This window comes from Pectinophora gossypiella, unplaced genomic scaffold (assembly GCF_024362695.1).
Source record: "Pectinophora gossypiella unplaced genomic scaffold, ilPecGoss1.1 Pgos_76, whole genome shotgun sequence".
Taxonomy (NCBI): domain Eukaryota; kingdom Metazoa; phylum Arthropoda; class Insecta; order Lepidoptera; family Gelechiidae; genus Pectinophora; species Pectinophora gossypiella.
The window spans coordinates 38,463-65,394 of NW_026063286.1; the positions used below are offsets into that span (position 1 = coordinate 38,463).

At 42.8% G+C, this 26,932-nt stretch overlaps 1 protein-coding gene across 2 annotated transcripts in view; it reads right to left on the bottom strand.

Moving 5' to 3' along the window:
• The window catches only part of LOC126381661 (protein son of sevenless), a 51,432-nt gene that overhangs the window by 18,151 nt on the left and 6,349 nt on the right, over positions 1-26,932 (bottom strand). For both annotated transcript variants that reach the window (XR_007568911.1, XM_050031119.1), the window contains exons 7-28: positions 26,463-26,566; positions 25,925-26,092; positions 25,373-25,437; positions 24,630-24,760; positions 23,707-23,807; positions 22,733-22,844; positions 21,113-21,254; positions 18,933-19,068; positions 18,624-18,801; positions 15,737-15,845; positions 13,669-13,825; positions 12,861-13,037; positions 10,829-10,924; positions 10,064-10,246; positions 8,796-8,958; positions 8,013-8,134; positions 6,732-6,851; positions 5,514-5,619; positions 4,496-4,582; positions 2,728-2,869; positions 891-950; positions 22-133 (exon numbers count right to left, since the gene is read on the bottom strand). Coding sequence is in view for 1 of the 2 variants with exons in the window: in XM_050031119.1 (XP_049887076.1) it covers positions 22-133; positions 891-950; positions 2,728-2,869; positions 4,496-4,582; positions 5,514-5,619; positions 6,732-6,851; positions 8,013-8,134; positions 8,796-8,958; positions 10,064-10,246; positions 10,829-10,924; positions 12,861-13,037; positions 13,669-13,825; positions 15,737-15,845; positions 18,624-18,801; positions 18,933-19,068; positions 21,113-21,254; positions 22,733-22,844; positions 23,707-23,807; positions 24,630-24,760; positions 25,373-25,437; positions 25,925-26,092; positions 26,463-26,566 (2,771 nt within the window). In the remaining variant the exon portion in view is untranslated. The remainder of the gene's footprint in view (positions 1-21; positions 134-890; positions 951-2,727; positions 2,870-4,495; positions 4,583-5,513; positions 5,620-6,731; positions 6,852-8,012; positions 8,135-8,795; positions 8,959-10,063; positions 10,247-10,828; positions 10,925-12,860; positions 13,038-13,668; positions 13,826-15,736; positions 15,846-18,623; positions 18,802-18,932; positions 19,069-21,112; positions 21,255-22,732; positions 22,845-23,706; positions 23,808-24,629; positions 24,761-25,372; positions 25,438-25,924; positions 26,093-26,462; positions 26,567-26,932) is intronic.

Consider the following 26,932-nt stretch of genomic DNA (forward strand, 5'->3'; position numbering starts at 1 on the left):
GAAAATAGTATTATAGGTTACCTGATCCTGCCTCCGCGTGAGGTGGTCGACGCTCCTAGAGTAGAACAGTTCCGCGTCGACGATGGCGCCGCGCGGGGACAGCGCCTTCCTCTCGCCCTGCGGCGGCTGCGGCCTGCCACACAACACACGGTTAGGAAGCCTCGCATCCACTAGGCAACAATCAAGCCGTTGCCTGCCTGGCGCCAAATGTTGCCAGTGGAAACGCGGCTTGAAGACAATCTTCTAAATATATAAAAGGAGAAACTGACTGACTGACATATCAACGCACAGCCTAAACGGCTAAACGTAGGCACTTGAAATTTGGATGGGACGTAGCTTAGGCACCGTAGAGGTGCACTAAGAAAGGAATTCCCGGAATTCCCACGGGAACGGGAATTAGCGGGAAAATCCTTTTGTATGAAAAATCTAAACCACTTAAGTTAGACGCTTGAAATTTGCCATGCAGGTACCTTAGTAAACTTAAAGCTTAGTTGCAACAGGATATTGCAAAATTCCCACGGAAACGGGAGTTAGCGGGAAAAAACATTTGTATGAAAAAATCTAAACTGCATAAGTTAGATGCTTGAAATTTGACATGCACTCCCATATACACAAAGATCTCTCTTTTATAACACGCCACGCGGACGAAGTCGCGAGCTAAAGCTAGTATAACATAAGCTGCCACACCCCGGATACTTCATACAAACGCCTCGTTTTACACAGACACTACACATTGACGTTATCGTACACGCGAATCTGTGTGTGTGACGTCTGACGCCCATACATATGAAGAATAAAGTAAGACTGAGGGGTAAACTTTAGGCTCTGCCCACCCTATTAGGGAATCCGGACGTGAGTTTATGTATGTATGGGTGGTATATAATACTAGCCTGTCGTGTCGCGGAGAATGCCGGTCTCGCGGCGACGCAGGCTCCTCTTTTGTACTGCTTCTGAAACGATAAAGGACAATGACCGTAATTGTATGCGACCCCCCCCGAACCCCCCTCGAACAGATACTTTATATGTTTAACCTTCAAGCGGACGCGTGGTCTTTTGTAACGGGAGCGGGCGCGCGTAACCGAAAAGACGTTTGGGATGTATAAAGGAAATGAAGCACTAATTATTCAATAATTATTTATTTATTTGTACTTACATATTATAATCATCATTGTCCTTAAAGTATAATTTGTCAAAAACTTATACTTTAAGGACAAAAAAATATACTTAATTAAAATTGGCGTGTGATGTCTTCAAGGATCCCGCTATGTATAATAATCCGAAAAGTGCTTGGATTTCCACCGCATCTGGCTGCACCGGGACTAAAACAATTGCGATCTGTGGAGTGGTGGGAGCGCCCCGAGACACGGTTTATTCTTTGTTTTACTCCCAATGGCATAGCGACAGGCTACTAAAGGTGACAAATAAATGTAATAGGTAATAATAATAATATGAACGAAAATGTACTAAGCGCGGTCGATTCGACTACGCGCGCCCGCTAGAAGGTTAAGTAGTATCATTAGAATCTATAAAAATACTACCAATTAGTTTTAGCTTCAAAATCCATGGGGTTAAAAATAGCAACTGTGGCGCACCCAACTAGTTGGCCACCTAGTTCCGCCCACATGTAACAGATGGCGCCACATTCAATAATGCAGTCTTCAAGAGGTCGTGAAACGCGATATCGAAGTTTACACAGCAAGACGCATATATACAACTTCCAACATAACACTGTTGGATCGTTGATCCCCAGTCACACTACCAACTTGTGGCTAGCGGGGTACTATGCTCAGTTCGGTACCCCGAAAACATTCTTTGGCGACAGAGCACCCTCGCCGCCAAAGCAACTCTAATCTGTTGGTAACTTGAAACAATTATGTACCAGGAGGTACCCAAAATCATATTTAAAAACCCGAATTCCGGCTCATCATCATCAGTCCATTAACGTCCCCACTGCTGGGGCACGGGCCTCCCCTATTGATGGATAGGGAGATCGGGCCTTAAACCGCCACGCGGGCCCAGTGCGGATTAGTGGTTATTAACGACTGCGAATGCAGCCGGGACCAACGGCTTAACGTGCCTTCCGAAGCACGGAGGAGCTCGAGATGAAAACGTTTTTTTTTTTTTGTGGTCACCCATCCTATGACCGGCCTTTGCGAAAGTTGCTTAACTTCAACAATCGCAGACCGAGCGCGTTTACCGCTGCGCCACCGAGCTCCTCAATCCGCAATCGAATTCCGGCTTCACCCCGCGTATTTCGAGAAAGTCGCCTTATAACAAAAATATCAACTCGCTAAGACGCTTCGAAAGAGATATTTCTGGAATCTGTTGGTGGAGGGGAACGTTTTGACTCATCGTCCTTTATTTATTAACAGCCTCCGTGGTCTAGTGTTTAGAGCGTTAGGCTCATGATCTGGAGGTCTGGGTTCGATTCCCGATGGGGACATTGTCGAAATCACTCTGTGAGACTGTCCTTTGTTTGGTAAGGACTTTACACGCTTGAATCACCTGAATGTCAAAAAAAGTAAGATGATTCCGTGCTTTGGAGGGCACGTTAAGCCGTTGGTCCCGGTTACCTACTTACTGATATAAGTAAGTAGTCGTTACATGAGCCATGTCAGGGGCCTATGGCGACTCAGTAGTAACTTTGACACCAGGGTTGATGAGGTTCATTCCACCTCACAACCCACACGATAGAAGATGTGAAAAACACACACTGAGTGTACGTACTTGGCACTGAGCGAGGCGGTGGACTTGGTCTTGTCGAAGAGCGCGAGCCCCTTGTCCAGCAAGCTGAACTGGCTGAAGGAGCTGCTAGCGCAGCGCTCCAGCCGCGGGCTCACCAGCGAGCCGCGCTCCTCCGACCTGGACCCTGCACCACACAAACGATACCATATTCCACTGGGACACAAACATTCACAAATTCTGAAAACTAAATGAGGGAGTCTGAACCGGCGTGCGTGTATGAAGCGATTGATGAATGTGGAGGAAGCAAGAGAAGTGTGTCAGGATCGAAGCAAATGGAATTCTATAGTCTCTGCTTACCCCGGTGGGAAATGGGCGTGAGTTTATGTATGTATGTATGTAAATGAGGGAGTTTCCAGGCCACGTTCCCCAATAACAATATAGATGGCGCTGCCCAGATTAAACGTATTTTTTTTTTGTTTTGTTCTTCCCCGAAGGGTAAGGCAAAGGGAACTATGCCCATACAGCCATGTCTTACGTATTTTTTTCTTGGTGATTGATGAAAAGTGATGATGATGAAACCTAAGCCCCCACCCTCGGAGTAGACTCCTACTCCGACCCCCAACGAATTAACAAAAGTCCGCATAAACTTTCGAGTTATGAAGCGGCTTCTTGGCACGAAGCGAAAATAGGCAGATACACTTTGTTTATTGAATACTCCGATATAATAACACTCGCGAATGTCTTCCGACTAACTTAATGCGATCATTAACCACAAAACACCACTTCGTATTAATTATTTAGATTATTCAATGAAGAAAGCAACTGTCCCGTTCCCGTTTCCCGCCAAACGATTAAACGTCATAATCACCTATTTTCTCATTACTCGGGTATATAATAATTAAATAGTGTAATGCCAGAAACATAGAATAAAATATTCATAAAATGTGGTACATAAGTGGTAGTAAATAATTAAAGTTTCACACATTTTGCTTAAAGTAGCATACAAAAATGTTTCGTTATATGATACGACTCCCCAATCCAATGTAAACATTATAATTATGAATGACAGACAATACAAGGTGTTAGTGACATCGTAACGAAAACTTAGAGGGATGATTCAGTCCATGATTCTGAGTTGATATCAAGTGGAATTTTCTGTCGCAAAAGTATGGAACGGAAAATAATTTAAATAAGCTCTAAAATTTTCATGACTTCTCCGACAGGAAATTCCACTTGATATCGACTCAGAATCATGGTCTGAATCATCCCCTTCAGTATTCGTTACAGTGTCACTAACACCCATACCTACTTGTATGGCAACTGTATGTACTTGTATAGGGTGTAAGTGACATCGTAACGAATGCTGAGAGGGATGATTCAACTGATTATTCTGAGTTAATATCAAGTGGAATTTTACATCGCAAAAGTATAGAATTGAAAATAATTTAAAAAAACTAAAAAAATAACATGAATTTTGCGACAGAAAATTCCACTTGATATTAACTCAGAATCATGGTCTGAATCATCCCTCTGAGTATTCGTTACGATGTCACTAACACCCTGTATAATGATTGGCAATACATTGTAGGTAATGTGTATAAACAATAAAAATAAACACTCTAGTACAATGGCCCTAATTCCTGCAGACACCTCCTAATTTTACTTTTATTTTCTTATCAGCCGAAAAGGAAAAGGACGGATGATTGACAGCTCGTAATTTTAGGAAGAATGAGGAGTCTCATATCCCTGATTTAAACGCGGTAAGAACCCGTTATTATGTGTTTTAAATATCCTTGAAATGGCTACACACCTCTATGGTCGTCGTGGTGAATGGGTAGCGACGCGACTGACTGTCCGTCCCACGTGCTGCCGCTTGTCGGCGACAGCTGCGATACACCTGGAACATATACGCAACATTAACGTGACAGACAGGATGTTCCCTTGCCCAGGGATACGGGTGGAGACCTCAACGGTTGCAGAGGCGGAGATGGGAACCGTCGGTACGGCAATGCAGGACGGAAGGGGCGAGTCACAGGGACTGGAACCTGGAACCTGACAGAGGGCAGCAGTAACTGTCAGTACTATTCAGAGGCGGAGGACAGGAGTCCTAGTATGGCTTTGAAATAGACTACTCTGGGCGCCATCCCACTCGCGACAGACAGAGTACTGCGGGGCGGAAGACAAGAGAGAAACCACTGCCCTATTTTTCCCTAAAAAAGTAGCATGGAGAATGCTACACCGACAAGGCCAGTGGTTTCCCTCTTGCCTATAGCTATACATTACAAGTTATTTAATAACTAAAGGAAATATGATGGTTTAACGACCTCCGTGGTCCAGTGGTTGAGCGCTGGGCTCACGATCCGGAGGTCCCTGATTCGATTCCTAGTGGGGACATATCACAAAAATTTAACCTAAACTACATAACATAAACAGCCTGTATACGTCCCACTGCTGGGCACAGGCCTCACCTCAATCAACCGGAGGGGGTATGGAGCACATTCCACCACGCTACTCCAATGCGGCATGGTGGGGGTGTTTTTACGGCTAATAGCCGGGACCAACGGCTTAACGTGCCCTCCGAAGCACGGAATCATCTTACTTTTTCGGACAATCAGGTGATTCTAGCCTGAAAAGTCCTTACCAAACAAAGGACAGTCTCACAAAGTGATTTCGACAATGTCCCCATCGGGAATCGAACCCGGACCTCTAAATCGTGAGCCTAACGCTCTAACGACTACACCACGGAGGCTGTTGCTAACTTAAACTTAAACTAACAAAGCTTAAAAAAAAACTTAAACTTGAACTAGAGGAACATTTAACACACTTACTCAGATTATCGTCGTTGCTTGAGGTAGAATGGTGAGCGGGTGTGTCTTGGTGAGTTCTCCTTGATACCTTCACTTGCTTCAACGACAGGTCGGGATACTTTCTCGGCTGGAAACATAATCACACTATTGAAACGTCTTTTAAACACAGAACACAAGTCCATTGGGCCTTGTACTAGGTTCAAGATAAACTATGAAATCCTGGTAACTAAATAAAGACAGGTCTAAAGTTAACTCATTTAAGAATTTAAAACAAAATCTTCTTAGCGAATACCAGCCTCGTCAACCCTGGTGTCAGGGTTATTATTGAGCCGCCAAAGGCCCATGGCGTGGTTTTTAATAAATAAAAACGTACTAATAAGTCCGACATTTGATCACGTTTTCCCAAGATGAACTAAGTACCCACACCTCACCGACATTTTCTGTCACTGTGCCAACGTTAGTGAAAACAAGCGCTTCTTTAAAAATAAACTTGACAAAATGGTTACTGCAACATCGCTTCTAGTGTAAATGAATTTTTAAATTTCAAATTCGTACTTTAACATTTTTATAATTTTATTTAATTTTAATTGTATTATTATTGTTATTTCCATATCTCGGGACTATAGATTCCCGGACTTTTGGAAGGCGTGGGTGGGGCCGAAGCCAACACGTAGAGGCCCCTTAAGAAGATTTAATCTAAATGTGGTGTGACACCAACCGGCGATTATCCCTGTATGCACTATGGGAGTGCACCCAAAGACAATCCCCGGTTCGTGTAGGACTATTGCAGATTATGGGAACAAAGGGAACTGGACTATTGGGTTAGGGTTTAGTGGACCGGATACTGGGGCTATGGGAAACTATGGCGCCTGCTCGACCAATGTTGGTAACGTGGATACATTATCATTGTTATTTTTATTATTTTTATATTAACGTCAATTTTATTTTTGCATGCTTACGTGTAAGCTGAAAACACTGGTCATAAAATTGTAACAACGTCTTGTTGTATAGTCATGAGCAATATCATCCACCCACTTTAGAACCCTCTCACACAATCATATTTGACATTTAATGAGACTTATACCGTTTAATTTGTCAAAAAAGATAATGTGACATACTCGTGACCGTACTGTTTTCTGTCAAATAAACTATTCTATTATATTAATAACTCATTGGTGCAAGTCCGGTACCGGGGTTCAAACCGACAGATGATGACGAAAGAAATGTCAAATGACTTACGAATTTGGGCATCTGTTTCACAGGCGGCCGGGGTTCGATCTCCAGGCTCTTGGCGTATAGGTAGTTCGTTATCTCGTTGTCACTCATACCGGGAAAAGGATCCAGGGCTTCGAGGAACGCCTGCCGACAAACGGTGATTACACTGCTTCAGGTTTACACGGTTATCATCGTAATTCATTTCATTTATTCACATTTACAATAAATGGTATCATTACAGGATTCAATCCTAAATCAATATCATTGCATATAAAACAATTTAGACATCGACATCATCATCATCATCATCATCACCAGCCCATTAACGTCCCCACTGCTGGGGCACGGGCCTTCCCCGTGGATGGATAGGGAGATCGGGCCTTAAACCACCACGCGGGCCCAGTGCGGATTGGTGGTTATTAACGACTGCTAATGCAATCGGGACCAACGGCTTAACGTGCCTTCCGAAGCACGGAGAAGCTCGAGATGAAAACTTTTTTTTTGTGGTCACCCATCCTGTGACCGGCCTTCGCGAAAGTTGCTTTACTTCAACAATCGCAGACCGAGCGCGTTGACCGCTGCGCCACCGAGCTACTCACAACAACATAATAACAAATAAATATTCAAAAATTAACCTATAAATTATTAAATTAATACATTAGTCAAAGTCAAATCAGTGTAAAAAAATTGGATACTAAACATACTTAATATAAGATATAGTAATTAAAACACATAATGGCCCCGATTCCTGCAGACACCTCCTAATTTTATTTTAAGTTATACCCGTCATTTTCTTACCCGCCGAAAAGAGACGGATGATTGTCAACAAGTTAATTTTAAAATTAATGAATAACCTTTGCGAATAAAATAGGCATCTCGCTGGTATGCAATCCGTTTGACGTGCTGTCTACTTAATTCTGCCGGGATATTGGCCTATGTAAAATTTGTAGACCACTTTAGACACTCTGACACTAGTCAGGGTTATTATTGAGCCACCAAAGGCCCCTGACATGGCTCATGTAACGACTACGTACTTACATCAGTAAATAGTGACCGGGACTAACGGCTTAACGTGCCTTCCGAAGCACGGATCATCTTACTTTCGGACAATCAGGTGATCAGCCTGTAATTCGTAACTAGGGATCACAAAGTATTTTTTGTGATATATCCCCACCGGGATTCGAACCCGGGGCCTCCGGATCGTGAGTCCAACGCTCAATCACTGGACCACGGAGGCCGTTAAAAAAGAAATAATTAAAATCAATCTTCTTCGCGTAGTATTGCCGTAAAATAATAATATCTCACCCTTGTCCTGGGCTCGACAGTGAGGCAGTACGGCTGGTTCTGGTACTGCTGTATCTCGCCCGTGATCTCCGCCACTTTTCTCCGCTTCGAGAAGTTTATCAGTTCCGTGTTCGGCAGGTAGTCTGGTGACAAATGGATATTGTAACAGGGTAGTTTCCAACTAGTCAAAACGTAGTAATTTTATGTTTTGGCGTTTAGTAAAAAGTATCTGATTTGACTAGTTGGAAACTAGCCTATTAAGGAGCGGCTGGCAAATAGTCTCTCTCTCTCCTTCTCTCTCACTCTTACTCTCTTACTCTCTCCATCTCTCTCCCTCTCTAACTCGCTCTCTCTCCATCTCTCTCCGTCTAACCCTATCTCTATCTCTTCTATCTCTATCTAACTCTCATTTTCTCTATGTCTCACTCTATCTCTCTCTTTCTCTATGTCTCACTTTATCTAACTCGCTCTTTCTCTCTATGTCTCTCTCTATCTCTATGTCTCACTCTATCTCTATGTCTAACTCTATCTCTATGTCTCACTCTATCTCTATGTCTCACTCTATCTCTATGTCTCACTCTATCTCTATGTCTCACTCTATCTCTATGTCTCACTCTATCTCTATGTCTCACTCTATCTCTATGTCTCACTCTATCTCTATGTCTCACTCTATCTCTATGTCTCACTCTATCTCTATGTCTCACTCTAACTCCCTCTTCCTCTCTTATATATCTCTCTAACTCTCTTTCTCTCTCTCTCTCTCTCTCTCTCTCTCTCTCTTCTTTTGTCTCTCTATATACGCACCCAAGTTCCCCTCCTCGATGTGCAGTATGTTGGTCAGGTACATCCCGAAGAATGGCACGCAGGGCGGGTTGATGCTGCGCAGCCGCTCCTGGTAGCGCCTGAAGTGGTCCGAGTTCAGCTCCCGGAACTCCTCCAGCGCACGTATCAGCCGCAGCGGGACCATCTGGGGGGTAGGGGAGGGAGAGCGGGTAAGTTATTTGTTATACCCTTTTTATAAGTAATCATAGCTGTGTCCTTTGTTCTTTAAGTAAATAATTATATTTGAATAAGAGTACTGCGGGGCGGAAGGCAAGAGGGAAACCACTGCCCTATTTTTCCCTAAAAAGTAGCATGGAGAATGCTACACCGACAAGAGAGTGGCTCTTAAATTGTTGATGTTAGAATAGATTGGAATACACACAGGAGTGGCGACATTTCGAGGTGGGAGGATAGATATCACATAGTTTTCAGCGACACACCACTCTCACACGCTACTGTCATAATTCATAATCATTTATTCGCAATAAAAATGGTAGTACAGTTTGCAGATGGTCAGCATTTAACATTTTTAGTTATTTAAATTAGAACATGCAAATAGTTAAATAAAATAAAATTGATAAATTAAATGTCAATCATTAGGTACATTAATTATGAAATAAGAATTAAATGATTTACAACGTCATTATTCAAATTACGCATCACAAAAAACAAACAAAGAATACACAAAAAGAGAAAAAATAATTAAAAAAGAAAATAAAGAAGAAATAAAGAAGATAATAGAGAAGAGAATAAAGATTCTATCTATCTATCTATCTATCTATCTAAAAACAATGACACGAAACATCCAACGATTCATTTGATCGTTATAATAATCGATATAGTCGTTCTAGTTCGGTTCTGCTCGTCATTCGGTTAAGGCATTCTGTCTCTCTCTCTCTCGTATATATTAGTGATGTGCCGGATCGTTAAAAATGTATATCCGCGGATACGGATCTTTATTTTCTTATTCGATATTATTCGATTGGTGTCGGCGCCCGAGACCTTGAACCGATAGTTGACGTCTTCGCTCGCCGCAACGTCAGGCAGGACACGTTTTAACTTGTATTGCGCGGGTAGTACTTTTGTTTTGGTTATGGTTTAGTATGATACTGTGGAATTGTATAGTTTTTTATTTAATAATTCTACTTAATCACCTGAAAAAGATCCGTAAAAGACCCGCGTGAAAAGTAACGGATACGGATATTCGGAACATCACTAATATATATATCTCTTTCTATCCTATACAATACCTGGAAGGTGGTCTTCAGCCTGTGCACGGACGCGGACCCGTGCGCAGCCACCACGGCCAGCACCCCGTTGAAGTTGTTCAGGTCTCTCAGCGCCACGCACAGCTCCAGCAGGCGACAGACCACTCCCACACGCTCCTCTATGTTCTCGCTTTCCACTATCCATTTCTCCATCCAACGGGTAAACTGGAGAATGAGAATGAATTGGATGAGGTTTTCACCGAGCTTTCTGTATACAGGGTGTTTGTTAGTGACATCGCAACGAAAACTGAGATGGAAACTGATGATTCAGACCATGATTCTGAGTTGATATCTTAAGTTATTATCAGTTCCATACTTTTGCGTTGGAAAATTCCACTTGATAATAACTCATGAATGGTCTGGCTCAAGCCTCAAAGTTCATCCACACACAGACAAAACGAGTATTAAAATAAATAAATAAAGCTGACGATGTGTTTGTTTATATTTGCTTATGTTCGGAACTGTTGTCAGTTTAAATAAAAGATAAAAGTATTTTAATTTGGAATACATACATAAACAGCCTATATACGTCTCACTGCTGGGCACAGGCCTGCTCTCAATCAACCGCAGTTTTATTGCGCAAACCACAGACACGACAGATGACAGTCCACAAAGTATAGATTACTAGTGCTGTGACATAAAAATAGTGTTGTCTATTGTATATTAAAGCGGTAAAGTTTATATTTTAATTAAAATAGGAACATTCCCGGGAAAGGCCAACTTTCTGAACGTATTAAGGACACTCACATTGGTGGTATGTTTGATGATCTTGAGCAGGTTCGGGCTGGTCTTCTCCTTGTCCTTCTTGGTCCACACAGCGCCCACCAGCTCTGATGGTTTGACCTAGACACAAACAAAAAAAAATAGTTTCATTTCTCTTACAATTAGTACGTGAGTTTAAACAATGTGTTAGTGACATCGTATATAATATCAGGGGGATGATTCAGACCATGATTCTGAGTTGATATCAAGTGGAATTTCCTGTCGGAAAATTCATGAAAATTTTAGTGTTTTTTGTTTAATTATTTTCATTTCTATACTTTTGCGAAGGAAAATTCCATTTGATATTAACTCAGAATAATCAGCTGAATCATCCCCCTCAGTATTCGTTACGATGTCACTTACACCCCACACAAGTACATACGGTAGCCATACAAGTAGGTATGGGTGTTAGTGACACCGTAACGAATACTGAGGGGGATGGTTCAGACCATGATTCTGAGTTGATATCAAGTGGAATTTTCAGTCTGAATATTCCTGAAAATTTTTGTGTTTTTTTAAATTATTTTCAATTCCATACTTTTGCGACGGAAAATTCCACTTGATATTAACTCAGAATCATGGTCTGAATCAACCCCCTCAGTATTCGTTACGGTGTCACTAACACCCTGTATAGTATTTACTGATGTAAGTGTTACATGAGCCATGTCAGGGGCCTTTGGCGGCTCAATCATAACCCTGACGGTTAATCAGGCTGGTATTCCACCTCACAACCCACACGATAAGAAGACGATCCCGGTGCACCTACTAAATACGGGTTGGAGGACCTGGTTCAGTTCCCGATGGGGACATTGTTGAAGTTTTTAACAGCGAGCGGAAAATTCCACTTGATATCAACTCAGAATCATGGTCTGAATCATCTCTCAAAGGTTTTGTTACGATGTCACTAATACCCTGTATACTGTAAATCAAATTGTGCGTTGGAACTGCGAGGCATTCCCAATAAAAGTGTTTTCGATTACTTTCAACTCACACTTCATACAAACACTTCGTTTTACACAGACACTACACATTGACGTTATCGTTCACGCGCATCTGTGTGTGTGACGTCTGACGCCCGTATGAAGACTAAAGTAAGACCGAGGGGGTGAGGTAAACCTAGCTCAGCCGCTGGTGTGGAGCGGAGATTTGCCGTGCTATACGTGGTATTATTCCTTATTCTATGCCGGAATGGGGCAGCGTGGAGCAAACTCCATACTTCCTCCGCTGAAGGTAGGCCTGTGCCCAGCAGTGGGACGTATGAAGGCTATTCATGCATATCTTACAACTCACCATCAGTATGTCTGGTCTGTCGACTAGTTGCCGTAAAGAGTTGCCATTCTATACACACGTCAATTTTAGACAGACCCTCCCAAAATGTGCATATTGGCTAAAAACCCGACAGAATTAAGTTGTTAGCACAGGTCAAACGGGTTGCATATTTTATTCGCCCGGGTTACTCTTTCATTTTAAATTAACAGTTGTCAATCATCCGTCCCTTTCCTTTCAGGTGGATAAGAAAGTGACGGATATATATAATTAAAACACATAATAACGGGTTCTTACCGCGTTTAAATCAGGGATATGATGCTCCCGATAATTCAACACTGTTGCAAGTGCCATGGTCACGGGATGACTGATGAGATTGGAGTGGAGTAGGTAGATCCATAATTTTCTACGGCCAGACATATCTGTCTACCCTCTTTCTTTGCCACTTGTATTTGATATCGGAATGTTCGGAACCATCTGAACTCGCACCAAACTCACTAGGACAAACCGCACTCACTGTGTCCTCACGTTTTGTCACCACATTAGGCCGTTTTAAGCTTTTTACAACACCTACCACTGGATTCCACATGCTCGATAATTTGAACCCGTCTTCCCTATTGGATTTTTTGTGTTTTCTGATTTCAATAGCCTCTTTTACGAGTTTTATGATAATAACCGCGTAAACTTAAAACTATAAATTTGGAGGTGTCTGCAGGAATCGGGGCCAGTAAATACGTAATGGTTATATCACCTGTCTATAAAGCTGGAACTCGAGCAGTGTGAGTTGTCTCGCCAGTTCCAGCGGGTGCAGCGCCAGCGGGTGCCACCCGCACCGGTCGGGGTCGGCCACGTGCTTGAACACCGCCGGCGGGGACCGGTCGAACACGTGCGACACGCCGCCGGAGCATTCTAGCTCCATCTGGCCGCTCTGTGGGGAGAACAGGGCATTTCACTGTGTCAAAAAATGATATTTAACTTGGTCAAAATAGAGCATTTCACTGGGTCAAACTGTGGCATTTCACTGGGTTAAAACATGGTATTTCACTGGATCAAAAAAGGGTATTTCACTGAGTCAAAAAAGGGCATTTGTCTGGGTCAATAAAGTGCATTTCACTGGTTTAAAAAAGGCATTACATCCCAATGCTAAGCACAGGCCTCTCAATCAACCGGAGGGGGTATGGAGCATACTCCAGCACGATGCTCCACTGAGATTTGGTCGAAGAAGAATCCTCTTCACAAATAATTACAATGTCCATTTGTCAAGAGACTACCTACCGAACACGGAGCTGATAAACTTCTCGAAGCGGAGAAAAGTGGCGGAGATCACGGGAGAAATACCGCCTCCACTGTCGAGCCCGGACAAGGGTGAGATATACCATTCTTCTTCTATCGTGTGGGTTGTGAGGTGGATTACCAACTCCATCAACCCTGGTGTCAGGGTTACTATTGAGCCGCCATAGGCCCCTGACCTGGCTCATGTAACGACTACTTACTTATATCAGTAAGTAGTAACCGGGACCAACGGCTTAATATACCACTGGATAAAGTCAAACACCCACCTTCCTCTGCAGAGTCTTGAGCACGCTCTGGACCCACTTCCTCATGGGCTTGCCGTCCACAGACTCTAAGAACTCTCGCAGCTTCTCGAGCAGCGCCGGGTCGCGCTCGAAGTCGTAGAAGTGCTGGTCAACCCAGTGTCGGAGCACGTTTATTACTCTGTCAACAAACCAGTACGGAAATACAATTTTGTATTAATAATAATCAAACAGCCTCCGTGGTCTAGTGGTTAGAGCGTTAGGCTCACGATCTGGAGGTCCGGGTTCGATTCCCGATGGGGACATTGTCGAAATCACTTTGTGAGACTGTCCTTTGTTTGGTAAGGACTTTTCAGGCTTGAATCACCTGATTGTCCGAAAAAAGTAAGATGATTCCGTGCTTCGGAGGGCACGTTAAGCCGTTGGTCCCGGCTATTAGCCGTAAAAACACCTCCACCAACCCGCATTGGAGCAGCGTGGTGGAGTATGCTCCATACCCCCTCCGGTTGATTGAGGGGAGGCCTGTGCCCAGCAGTGGGACGTATATAGGCTATTTATGTTATATGTATGTAATAATCAACATCAGCCCATTAACGTCCCCACTGCTGGGGCACGGGCCTTCCCTATGGATGGATAGGGAGATCGGGCCTTAAACCATCACGCGGTCCCAGTGCGCATTAATGGTTATTAACGACCGCTAATGCAGCCGGGACCAACGGCTTAACGTGCCTTCCGAAGCACGGAGAAGCTCGAGATGAAAACTTTTTTTTGTGGTCACCCATCCTGTGACCGGCCTTTGCGAAAGTTGCTTAACTTCAACAATCGCAGACCGAGCGCATTAACCGCTGCGCCACCGAGCTCCTCAATAATAATAATAAACGTTTATTGCATGAATTCAGGTTAGGTGCATTGCATTGCATTGGTTGCATTGCAATGTGTCACGGTTATTTTATCGATTTTGACGATATTTGTCGTTTTGTCGATTCGTGCGAACACAGCAGAGCTAACATGTGCAACGCGATAAAATTTTATCACGGTAATTTTATCGATTGTATGTCGTTTTGTCGATTCGTGCGAACACAGCAGAGCTAACATGTGCAACGCGATAAAATTTTATCACAGTCATTTTATCGATTTTGACGATATAAGTCGTTTTGTCGATTGGTGCTAAGACTGGCAAACCAAAAAAAGTCATATCGTTCTGCCACAATGCCACAACGCGATACATTGTCGATAAACCCTAACATGGGACCATATTTTTACCAGGTTCTCATCATCATCATCAATTTAAGAGCCACGCTCTTGTCGGTGAAGCATCTTCCATGCTACTTTTTAGGGAAAAAACAGAACCACCACCAGAATCAGATTTCGAAACAGTTCATTTAAAGCTAAGAGATATTAGGCCCGCTACAAGGTGGACCAACGATCTGGTGAAGGTCGCGGGAAGCCGCTGGATGCGGGCAGCGCAGGACCGATCGTCGTGGAGATCCTTGGGGGAGGCCTATGCCCAGCAGTGGGCGTCGTACGGCTGATTTTGCATAAGACGTTTAAATAAGGAACCCACTGCCCTGATCATCATCTCCTTGGCATTACCCGTTTTATTTTTTCACGGGGTCCGCTAACCTAACCTAAAAATTTGACAGGTCCTGTCACACAGAACCTCCGAAAATGCATTTCTCGAGAATGTGGAACCTGGCCCTATTTTCCCTAAAAAAAGTAGCATGGAGAATGCTACACCGACAGGAGTGTGGCTCTTAAATTAGTGTTGTGATGTTAAAATAAATATTTACCGAATTTACTAATAATTTATTTATTTACTTCTACCACACACAATACAGCATTACAGTAAAATACTAATGCGCTATGCAGGTGTCAGAAACAAACTATTATTAAGTAGGTATATAACAAAAAAATAAAATACTAAACCTTATTAATTAATTAAGTCAAAAAACCTCATAACAAATAATCAGTAGTGCTACTTTTGTGAACTCACTCAGTGCATAGACAAATAGATCAGCTTTTTCCGCTACGTGGTTCAGAGTGCAGAGTGCTCGCGTTAATCGAGCCTTGTTCAGTTAATAAATGGACTCACCTGAATTTAACTGGTTGCTGAAACTCCTTGCGGTATCTCTTCCAGTCCTCTCTCGCTGTGTTCTTGCTGAGCTTCTCAACGTCACTGCTGACACACTCTATACTCTCTTCTGTTAGGAGAAGACATGGGGTTTGAGACCATACATACACACATAAACTCACGCCTATTTCCCACCGGGGTAAGCAGATACTATAGAATTCCATTTGCTTCGATCCATACAATACAAATACACTTTATTGCACCAAAATAAAAAGAAATAATTACAAAAAGACTCTTAGCCAAGTGCATGGAAAATGGCAGCCTTATCGCTTCGTGATATGTCCCAAACGGGATTTGAACCCGGGAGCTCCGGATCGTGAGCCGAACGCTCAACCACTGGACCACGGAGGCGGTTAATTCTATGCAATAATCAAGAGAACAGAGCCTATGGATGTTAAAAAGGCACATTGAAGCTTCGCGCACTTACTTTTATATGCGCAAATGTCAGAAATGAGAATCATTTATTCAACGTAATTATCATGGATAAACTTGTTGAAGGTCAATGTAACATTTTTGAATTTACGTCATTTCGCAACGTGTTATGGCTGAGGAGAAGAAATGACAAGAAACTGCAACAGCAACACATCTTTTAAATCAATGAGGGTACATTACAAGTTATATAATTAATTAGAGGAACACATTCAATACCAGACATTTTTATCATTTAGGTAGTCATTAATCTTATAATAAGCTTTTTAACATAAAGTAAGCTTTAAATTTGTTTTCTGACAAAAAAAATATTATCTGGTATTTTATTTTAAAATCGTATACATAAAATTGCCGTGTTGCTTTTAATTATGTACTGCTGCAATGTGGCCTTTAAAACCTTTTACCTATATCGATCTCCAGCAGCGATGAATTGGGACTGACTTCTTTCTTCGCCGGTTTCGTCCTTGTGACTGCATGCGCAATTGAAACATGGTCTTATACTAAGCGTATTCTGAGACGTTAACTCGACTCTTAGCGATGTTTTCCTTCACCGAGCACGTGATAAAGGGTAGTTTCCAACTAGTCAAATCAGTGACTTTTTACTAAACGTCAAAGCACGAAACCTGTGACGTCATAGAAAAACGTGACAAAATGTCGCGCTTATTAATACATTTTTCGTGATTAAAATTCATAAATAAGTTAAATAGGAAAAAGAAAATGGTTTTGTCACCTGTAACGAAGCATTTCGGACCAACGAGCCTTGTAGCGACATCTTGTGGTTTCTGACGATATAACGTTGTTTTTATATTTTACCCGAAGGACATCACAGATGGCGCTGCAGGGTTATCGATGGGCCCTATCTTTTCGATAATTTTCTTTTGTTCTAAATTATATATTTAAATTATCTGCGACATTTATTCAAAATTATATTATAATTTTGGTTTAGTTTTGGATTAATTTGGATCAAACAAGTCGATCGTTTGTTGTCTTTGATTCGGCGGATTTATGGTTTGGTAGATTTTTATTTTGGCTGGCAACATCTTTTGTTCGTGTGTCAGACTGACAGCTGGCTGAGCTGAGAGACTGGTTTTGAAAAGTGGGCACGTCGCGAGAGCTTTAGGTCTGTCTTTATTTAGTAATCAGAATTCCATAATTTATCTTTGATCTAGGAAACTACCCAATTAGTAAAATAATAAAAAAGTTTATTTAGGTAAAATCTACGACACACATATACATTTACAACATTAAAATATACACACATTAATATTTAGTTGGAAAACATAAAGGTATATGGGTGCCGCAGCTCACCAAAAAAGGCCAGGGTTCAGTGTAAATTTACCCAGAGGGCAACACTGATTTTCAACCCACGCCGATCGGTGAAACGCGATTCGGTGGTTAGTGAGACTTACAGGGGGGTTAAGATGGCCACATCGAAGCAATTCATCTAAGAAAGCAATTTGACATTTACGCATAGAAAAGTAAGTGCGCAATGCAAACTAAAATGTCAAATAGCAATGTTGCTTTCTTAGATGAATTGCTTCGATGTGGTCATTTTAACCCCCCAGTTCAATTTGTCAAACACAAAACAACATACAGGTGTCTACGAAAAGAAAAACTCCTCCAAAGCATTACACCGACGCAATGTGCCCAAAAGACTGACAGCATTTCCCCTTTGAACAGCTGAACCAACCCTTTGACAAAAATAGCTGCCAGCGGGCCCGTAAGCACGCGACTCTTTCTCGCCGCGACAGAGATCGTCTGTCTCTTTCTGTGCAGTACTGTGAGAGAGTGACTGGTGACGTATGTCGAGGCGAGAAAGAGTCGCACGCATACGGCGCTAAGCCGGCAGCCCTCGGGTCGTGCGGCTCTTTTTTACATACATACATACATAAACTCACGCCTATTTCCCACCGGGGTAAGCAGAGACTATAGAATTCCATTTGCTTCGATCCTGACACACTTCTCTTGCTTCTTCCACATTCATCAACCGCTTCATACACGCACGCCGGTTCAGAGTAGATCGTATTAAACCTAAATATTACCTTAATAAACCTACCACCCTACCTTTGTACCTTTATAAATATCTTATTAACCCTAAAGTGTCCCACTGCTGGGCAAAGGCCTACCTCCATTCCTTCCAGGACTCTCTTTCCAGTGGTCCCAGCCCTCCAGGAAATCATCCAAGTCGTCGCGCCATCTCCGCCTCGGTCTGTCTCTATTCGGAGACCATTCTGTGGTGATCTTAGCCTATTTTTCTAAGGACATCTCCAATTTGGTCAATGTAAGTCCTTCTTGATCTTCCTCTGCCAGCCCTACCACTCTGCGGCTCTTTTTTATTTGTCAAAAAAGTTAATCATGTACCAAAGTGTATACATATTAATGCTCGCAATCTTACAGGTGTGCTGTTGTTCCCACTCACCCTGCCTGTTGGTGTAGACCTCGCTGGGCTCCGGCATGCGGAACCTTTCCACCAGCAGCGCCAGCAGCTCGTGGGGGCTGCAGAACGACCGGTACGTGGTGAGGAAGGTCCGCACCAGGTTGAGGTCCGCGTAGATGTGGTACGTGAGACGCTCCACTAACTTCAGGAGGGTCGCGCCCTGCAGGACAAGCATGGGGTTAAGAGAAAAATAAACCCAAAAAACCCGAATCGAGTCACTGACATGTTAGTTACGGGAATTAGCACCATTTTGGAATTTGAATACATCAAAGTCGGGTCAAAGAGGTGTACCTTAATGAGTGGAGCGCCAGTGTTCCCGGACCGTTCTTCTAACACGATGTTGTTGGGACTGTCCGGGGCCGCGAACCGGTACAGGCTCTCCGGGGGCAGCTGGAGGGGGTGCCGCCTCTCCAGGTCTAGGAGGATGCTGTGGACAATCGTTCCCTCAATCAGCGCTCTTCTTCTTCTTATCGTGTGGGTTGTGAGGTGGAATACCAGCCTCATCAACCCTGGTGTCAGGGTTACTATTGAGCCGCCAAAGGCCCCTGACATGGCTCATGTAACGACTACTTACTTACATCAGTAAGTAGTAACCGGGACCAACGGCTTAACGTGCCTTCTGAAGCACGGATCATCTTACTTTCGGACAATCAGGTGATCAGCCTGTAATGTCCTAACCAAACTAGGGATCACAAAGTGAATTTTCACACACACACACGCACGCACGCACGCACGCACGCACGCACATATTGTTTATTTATTTATATAAATATAACCTTAATGTCTTTGATTTTTGTAATTGTTACAGTTAGATTATAATATTACTGTTTCCACAAATATGTACGACGGAATCCTGCCTTCCAAGTCACAAGTTTTCCACTTAGTTTGGAAGTCAATGGACCATGCTTTGTATTCTGTTCAAGTTAAAAAATAAGCTCAATGTACTACATTGTTACTGTAACTGTTGACAATAAACTATTTTATTAATTTATTCGCTCAATCAGCGCTTATTGCTATCGACCCACTAGGGTCGATTAATTCTTTCAAATATTTTCCCTCTCAGACGACGCCCTGAGTCGAGGTTCGCGCCCAACAGGGCACCCTCAGGCCTGTTGTCTTAAACCTTGTACCGGATGAGAGCCTTCAGCGCTCCCCATTTGTCCGGCCAATTAGTTAATGCCATCTGCGGCAAATCTACAATAAGTCACGTCAAACAAAAATGTGGACTATCGAATGGGTTAGAACACATGCTCTGTTACCTATCTATACAGGGTGTTAGTGACATCGTAACGAATACTGAGGGGGATGACTAAGACCATGATTCTGAGTTAATATCAGTAGGAATTTTCCGTCGCAAAACTCGTGATATTTTTAGTTTTTTTTTTTTTTTTTTTTTTTAGTTTTTTTCAATTCTATACTTCTGCAATGGAAAATTCCGCTTGATATCAACTCAGTCACGGTCTGAAGCATCCCTCAACGTTTTCGTTACGATGTCACTAACACCTTATATATGAAAAGATGGCATGCCAAGACAAACCCAAGATGGTTTTTATGGTTTTCATTTAATGTGTTTTGTAATTTCTTTTTTAATAAAAAAAATAATATATTGTCATTTTTAATTACAACATATAAAACATTTAGGTAATTCATTTCTATTTTGTAAGTAACTTTTGCACGCGGCTTCGCTCTTCGCTTCGCTTTCGTAATGTACCAATTTTTACCTACCTTGAAAACTGCGAAAAGTCCCATATCGACGGGGAAGAAGCAAATACTAAGGAGTACTTACATTTTTAGGCAAATCGATATCTTTTGAATCACTGTCCTTTTTTGAAATCAGTTTTTACAGTCACTTAAAGCGTAATATAGAAAGAAAGAAAAGAAAGAAAAAATATTTATTCGACATACTTATTGTTTTAACATAATTAACATAAAATAATACAATTATGAATGTATGCCGAAACGGTTCCACCTCAGCATAATGCCATAGCCTAGACTATGACGCTGGTTTTCAGTTGAAACCGGTAAGGTAATCAGGTAACACATTAAACAAAAAATGGACACGAATTCTAAGCACATTTTGTAATTTTCTAATTAAGTACATATTTTAAATGAATGTGCTGAAAAGTAAAAATATATTACAAAAGTTAATATGACAAAAGTTTTTATGTAAAATAATTTGTTAGAGATGCATATTTTACACGTATTTTCACTAGATTTAACGGAGCAGTTCAACAATACGACCGCTTAACTCAACACTTGACACATATATAGTGCGTTGCAAAATTTAATTTTACGTTGGCTGGCAAGAAAAAGATAAAAAAAGAAAAAAAAAAGAAAAAAGCAAAAGCAAATAAAGATTCTATTCTATTCTAAAATCTCCTTCGTATATAATAAAAAATTTCACCCCCGCTTTGAAGGGGGCAAGTTCCTGGATTCTATAGCCAAAAGGGAGAAAAATTATGTGGGCTGACCTGTCCAGACTCCTGTCCAGCATGGGCTTGGTGTTCAGCATGACGAGGTCGCACATCCAGTTCCTCTTCTCAGCGCAGGACGCGCACGCCAGCACCACGGGCGGGCCCACGCGTGGGCACAGCTCCAACATATGTCTGCCCTCTGGAAGCAGAAGGAATTGGGTCGTGTATGGTCACGAGTACTAATATGTACTCACTACCAGATATTTTAAATTGCCTAGCGGGCTATTGGTGTAGCGCTGATGTGGGACGGGAGGCCGCCAAACCCAAATGGGATTGGGCCGGACATGTGTGTCGCATGCACCCTGAGCGGTGGGCACGGATCGTCACGCATTGGGTGCCTCACGACGGGTGCTGGCGTGGTAGACCTCGAAAGAGATGGCGTCACGACTTGGACGCTTGCCGGAGGGACTGGCCGGAGTACGCACAGGACCGCGGAAAATGGAAAGAGGAAGGAGAGGCCTTTGCCCAGCAGTGGGATCTTGTAGGCTAGATTAGATTAGTTAAGATTAGATTAGCGGACTACACAAAGACATGTGTGTAGGAATTAAACAATTTAATTAAAACACATAATAACGGGTTCTTACCGCGTTTAAATCAGGGATACGAGACTCCCGATATTTCGACACTGTTGCAAGTGCCATGATCACGGGATGACTGATGAGATTGGAGTGGAGTAGGTAGATCCATAGTTTTCTACGGGCAGACACCGGGATTTCCGATGGGGACATTTTTGGTAAGGACATTGCAGGCTTTAATCACCTGATTGTCCGAAAAAGTAAGATGATTCCGTGCTTCGGTAGGTACGTTAAGCTGCTGGTCGCGAGCTACGAGCCCAAACAACTCCAACAACCCGCAGTCACACCCCGGACACTTCATACAAACAACCTCGTTTTACACAGACACTGCACATTGACGTTATCGACGCCCGTATGAAGACTAAAGTAAGACCGAGGGGGTGAGGTAAACCTAGCTCAGCCGCTGGTGGGGAGCGGAGAGTTGCCGTTCTGTGCGTAGTATTATTCCTTATTCCGCAGTGGAGCAGCTTGGAGAATGATCCATACTTCCTCCGCTGAAGGGAGGCCTGTGCCCAGCGGGCTTAGCGCCGTACGCGCGACTCTTTCTCGCCTCGACATACTTCACCCGTCACTCTCCCACAGTACTGCACAGAAAGAGACAGACGATCTCTGTCGCGGCGAGAAAGAGTCGCGTGCTTACGGTGCTAGGCCCACTGCAGTGGGACGTATATAGGCTGTTTATGGATATCAAATTCAAAAATATCTTTATTCAGTAGGTAACATAGTTACACTTTGAATCGTCAATTTTACATAACGAACGTCTCATCCGCCTAAAACTTCTGCAGCTCACAACCTGTATAGCCGGGGAAAAGAAGCTGCAAGAAAAACCTCGGCACAGGGCCCTAGACGTTCTTTGAAAAATAAAAATAAACATAAAATAATGGTATACAATTGAGTAATTTAGCTGCCTAATATCAGTTCTCAGACAGTTAATCCCATGCATTCATATCTTCTAAATAATCACTAACTTTATAATAAACTTTTTTGTAAAGTTTCTGTTTAACTACTGTCTTAAAACAGTTGAAAATATCTCACAACTCACCATCAGTGTCTGGTCTGTCGACTAGTTCTAATTTCCTAACATGCAGTTTCTCCTTCAGTTTGAGTTGTTGCGCGCCGCCTGGGCCCGTCAAGTTACCACTGTTGACTCCCACCTGCGCACATAAACAAAATTATATGAAGACAATACATAAACTGCCTATATACGTCCCACTGCTGGGCACAGGCCTCCCCTCAATCAACCGGAGGGGGTATGGAGCATACTCCACCACGCTGCTCCACTGCGGGTTGGTGGAGGTGTTTTTACGGCTAATAGCCGGGACCAACGGCTTAACGTGCCCTCCGAAGCACGGAATCATCTTACTTTTTCGGACAATCAGGTGATTCAAGCCTGAAAAGTCCTTACCAAACAAAGGACAGTCTCACAAAGTGATTTCGACAATGTCCCCATCGGGAATCGAACCCGGACCTCCAGATCGTGAGCCTAACGCTCTAACCACTAGACCACGGAGGCTGTCGAAGACAATACAATAACACTTTATTGCACCAAAATATACCAAACAAAGAACAGTCTCACAAAGTTATTTCGACAATGTCCCCATCGGGAATCGAACCCGGACCTCCGGATCGTGAGCCTAATGCTCTAACCACTAGACCACGGAGGCTGATATTTATATATAAATAAATAATAATGTAAAGGTGCGGCTGAGGAGCTTGGTGGCGCAGCGGTAAACGCGCTCGGTCTGCGATTGTTGAAGTTAAGCAACTTTCGCAAAGGCCGGTCATAGGATGGGTGACCACAAAAAAAAAGTTTTCATCTCAAACTCCTCCGTGCTTCGGAAGGCACATTAAGCCGTTGGTCCCGGCTGCATTAGCAGTCGTTAATAACCACCAATCCGCACTGGGCCCGCGTGATGGTTTAAGGCCCGATCTCCCTATCCATCCATAGGGAAGGCCCGTGCCCCAGCAGTGGGGACGTTAATGGGCTGATGATGATGAATGTAAAGGTGCACTCACCAAACTTGTGACAGGCTTGCAGAGCAGTAGCAGGCCGTCAAATAAATACGCTCTTCTTTCCGCTATCCGCTTTCCCGGGCCGATCTTTGATAACGTGTCCTCTGAAAAAAGAACAAAAACATGTAAAATTTGAATGAGGAACTTACCAGACTCATCATCATATCATTGTCCCGCTAACCCGGAATAAAAATAAACTTGCTTTACAAGTCAGCCGATTACATAAGATCACTAAATCTTTTAAGGGGCAATGTATACGTTTTTACAATAAGATTCCCATTGACATTCAGAATTTGCCTTTCAACTGTTTAAGACAGTAGTTAAATAGAAACTTTGCAAAAAAAGGTTAATATAAGCTTAGTGATTATTTAGAAGATATGAATGCATGGGATTAACTGTCTGAGAACTGATATTAGGCAGCTAAATTAGTCAATTGTATACCAATATTTTATGTTTATTTTTATTTTTTTAAAGAACGTCTAGGGCCCTGTGCCGAGGTTTTTCTTGCGGCTTCTTTTCCCCGGCTATACAGGTTGTGAGAAGCTGCAGTAGTTTTAGGCGGATGAGACGTTCGTTATGTAAAATTGACGATTCCAAGTGTAACTATGTTACCTACTGAATATAGATAATTTGAATAACGTGAAGATTTGACAGGTCCATTTGACAGCAAATCACAAAAATCTCCTTGTGATCCCTAGTTTGGTTAGGACATTGCAGGCTGACCACCTAATTGTCCAGAAGTAAGATGATCCGTGTTTCGGAGGGCACGTTAAGCCGTTGGTCCCGGCTATTAGCCGTAAAAACACGTCCACCAACCCGCATTGGAGCAGCGTGGTGGAGTATGCTCCATACCCCCTCCGGTTGATTGAAGGGGGGCCTGTGCCCAGCAGTGGGACATATATAGGCTGTTTATGTTATGTTGTTACCTCTAATAAACTCGTTACAGCACTGCCCAATGTCCTTGTTGTCCCAATTGTCAACCAACCTCGCCAATTCGTTACATTTTTCTATCGCCAATTGTCTTCTGGCACGCGTCGCCATTCTCAACGTTGCATCCCTGAAATATAAAAAATAAAATAATAAAAAAGTTTATTTACCTGCCTTACACTGCCTGTCTGACCTTCTAACCCGCGAAGGGAAAACCAGCCCAATACAGGTTAGGTCACATACCTCCGAAAATGCATTTCTCGGAAATGTGGGTTTCCTCACGATGTTTTCCTTCACCGCTAAGCACGTGATAGTCATTTATGATCCAAACATGAACACCCTGGACGTCCTGAGATAAAAGGGCCTCACTCAGCACAAGTCGCGGCGTGAACCACGACGCTGGTGTTACGTGGTCCCGGCTGGGGGAGGCTACGTTAGTCGTAAGCTTTTGTCATGTTATGGCCTCCGTGGTCCAGTGGTTGAGCGTTGTGCTCACGACATGGAGGTAGCGGGTTCGAATCCCGGTGGGGCAAATCACAAAAATCTCTAATCACAAAGACCCTGCTGGATGAGCTTATGTCATATTATAATAATAATAATGTTTATGTTTATTTTGGCAACTCAGGCCCAATTGTCAGTAAATACAAAAAACACAAAGAAAAAATACAAAATAAATACAAAAAAAAATATAAAAATACAAAACAAATAAAAAATAACATAAATAAAAAAAAATAATACTCACATCTTTGGACCATTCCCTAAAGCTTTCATTAACAATTTTTTTATTGGATGTAGATTACATTCCACCTGAAACAAACGGATAAAGTTACCCATGGCACAACAAAACGAGGTATGCACCATGGTATAAGAAAACTATATGCTCAATCCTATGACAAGCCGCCATTGCTAGCCCATTGATGACGTAAGTGTTACCACTGTGTTACCATTAAATTGGTATCTCCAACATTCCAAGGACGTAAATTTTATCATTGAAAATTAAGTTAATTACTGACTAATGTATTTAATTACTATTACTTGTCACTGTATATAAAAGTCATTAAATCTTTTACTAAAAATTCATAATTTCTTTGCAAAGTAAATATAAAAACATTGATCGTGGGTAATTTATTTTTTACAAAATGGCAACGCAGGGCGGGATGACGTCAGCTGGGCTAACCTTGAAATGTTAGCTGTCACTTTTGAGCATACCTGGTTTTCTTATATCTTGGTATGCACAATCCTATGAAGTGTTTAAAACGAGGTTGTTTGTATGAAGTTTGGACGACATATGTACCTGCTTGAAGCTCTCGCGGTCGTCGTGCGCGGGCGCAATCTGCAGCAGCGCCAGCACGTACGAGTGCACCAGGAACACGTGCGCCAGCGGCGCCAGCAGCAGCCGCGGCAGCACGTACTTCACCGCCAGCCGGAACCCGTGCCCCGCCGTCTCCAGCCGCTCGCCCAGCTGGGGGGGGATTAATAATAGGCTGGTCAAACCAGTTACTTTTTACTAAACGTCAAAACGCGAAATCACTATGGAATTTAAGTATAACAAAGCATAAAGTATGTTCATTAGAACGATCCGAAGACTATAGAGAACCGGAGAGGAAATATGATTGGCCACCTGATACGACACGATTCATTTATGACAAACATTATAGAAGGAAAAATTGAAGGGAAGAGAGGAAGGGAGAACATTTATGAAACAAAAGAGAAGGTGCAGGTCGTGTCGTATCACGAGGTGAAGGATTTGGCGGGAAGAAGAGAGGAATGGCGATTACTCCACCGACAAGAGCGCAGCTCTTAAATAAAGAGAGAGAGAGAATGCTACTCACAAGTGGATCGTCCACTATATTCTGCAAAGCGTCCCTTGACTCCTTCCTCGTCACGATGTTTGCGTAACGTACGTACGCTCGGAACTCTTCCACCTCCGCTAATTCTGAGGACAGATACAATAGATTAAAAAGTTTGCAAATTTGAAAATAATCATCAAGAAAAAAAAACATAAGACATGGCTGTATGGCATAGTTACCTTTGCCTTGCCCTTTGGGGAAAAGCAAAACAAAAATTTTACTTAGGAAACTACCGAATTGGCTGCTTTTCATTTTTCGGATAAGTATTTTAAAAAATACAGACGCTTATCATCGTCACCAGCCCATTAACGTCCCCACTGCTGGGGCACGGGCCTTCCCTATGGATGGACAGGGAGATCGGGCATTAAACCATCACGCGGGCCCAGTGCGGATTGGTGGTTATTAACGACTGCTAATGCAGCCGGGACCAACGGCTTAACGTGCCTTCCGAA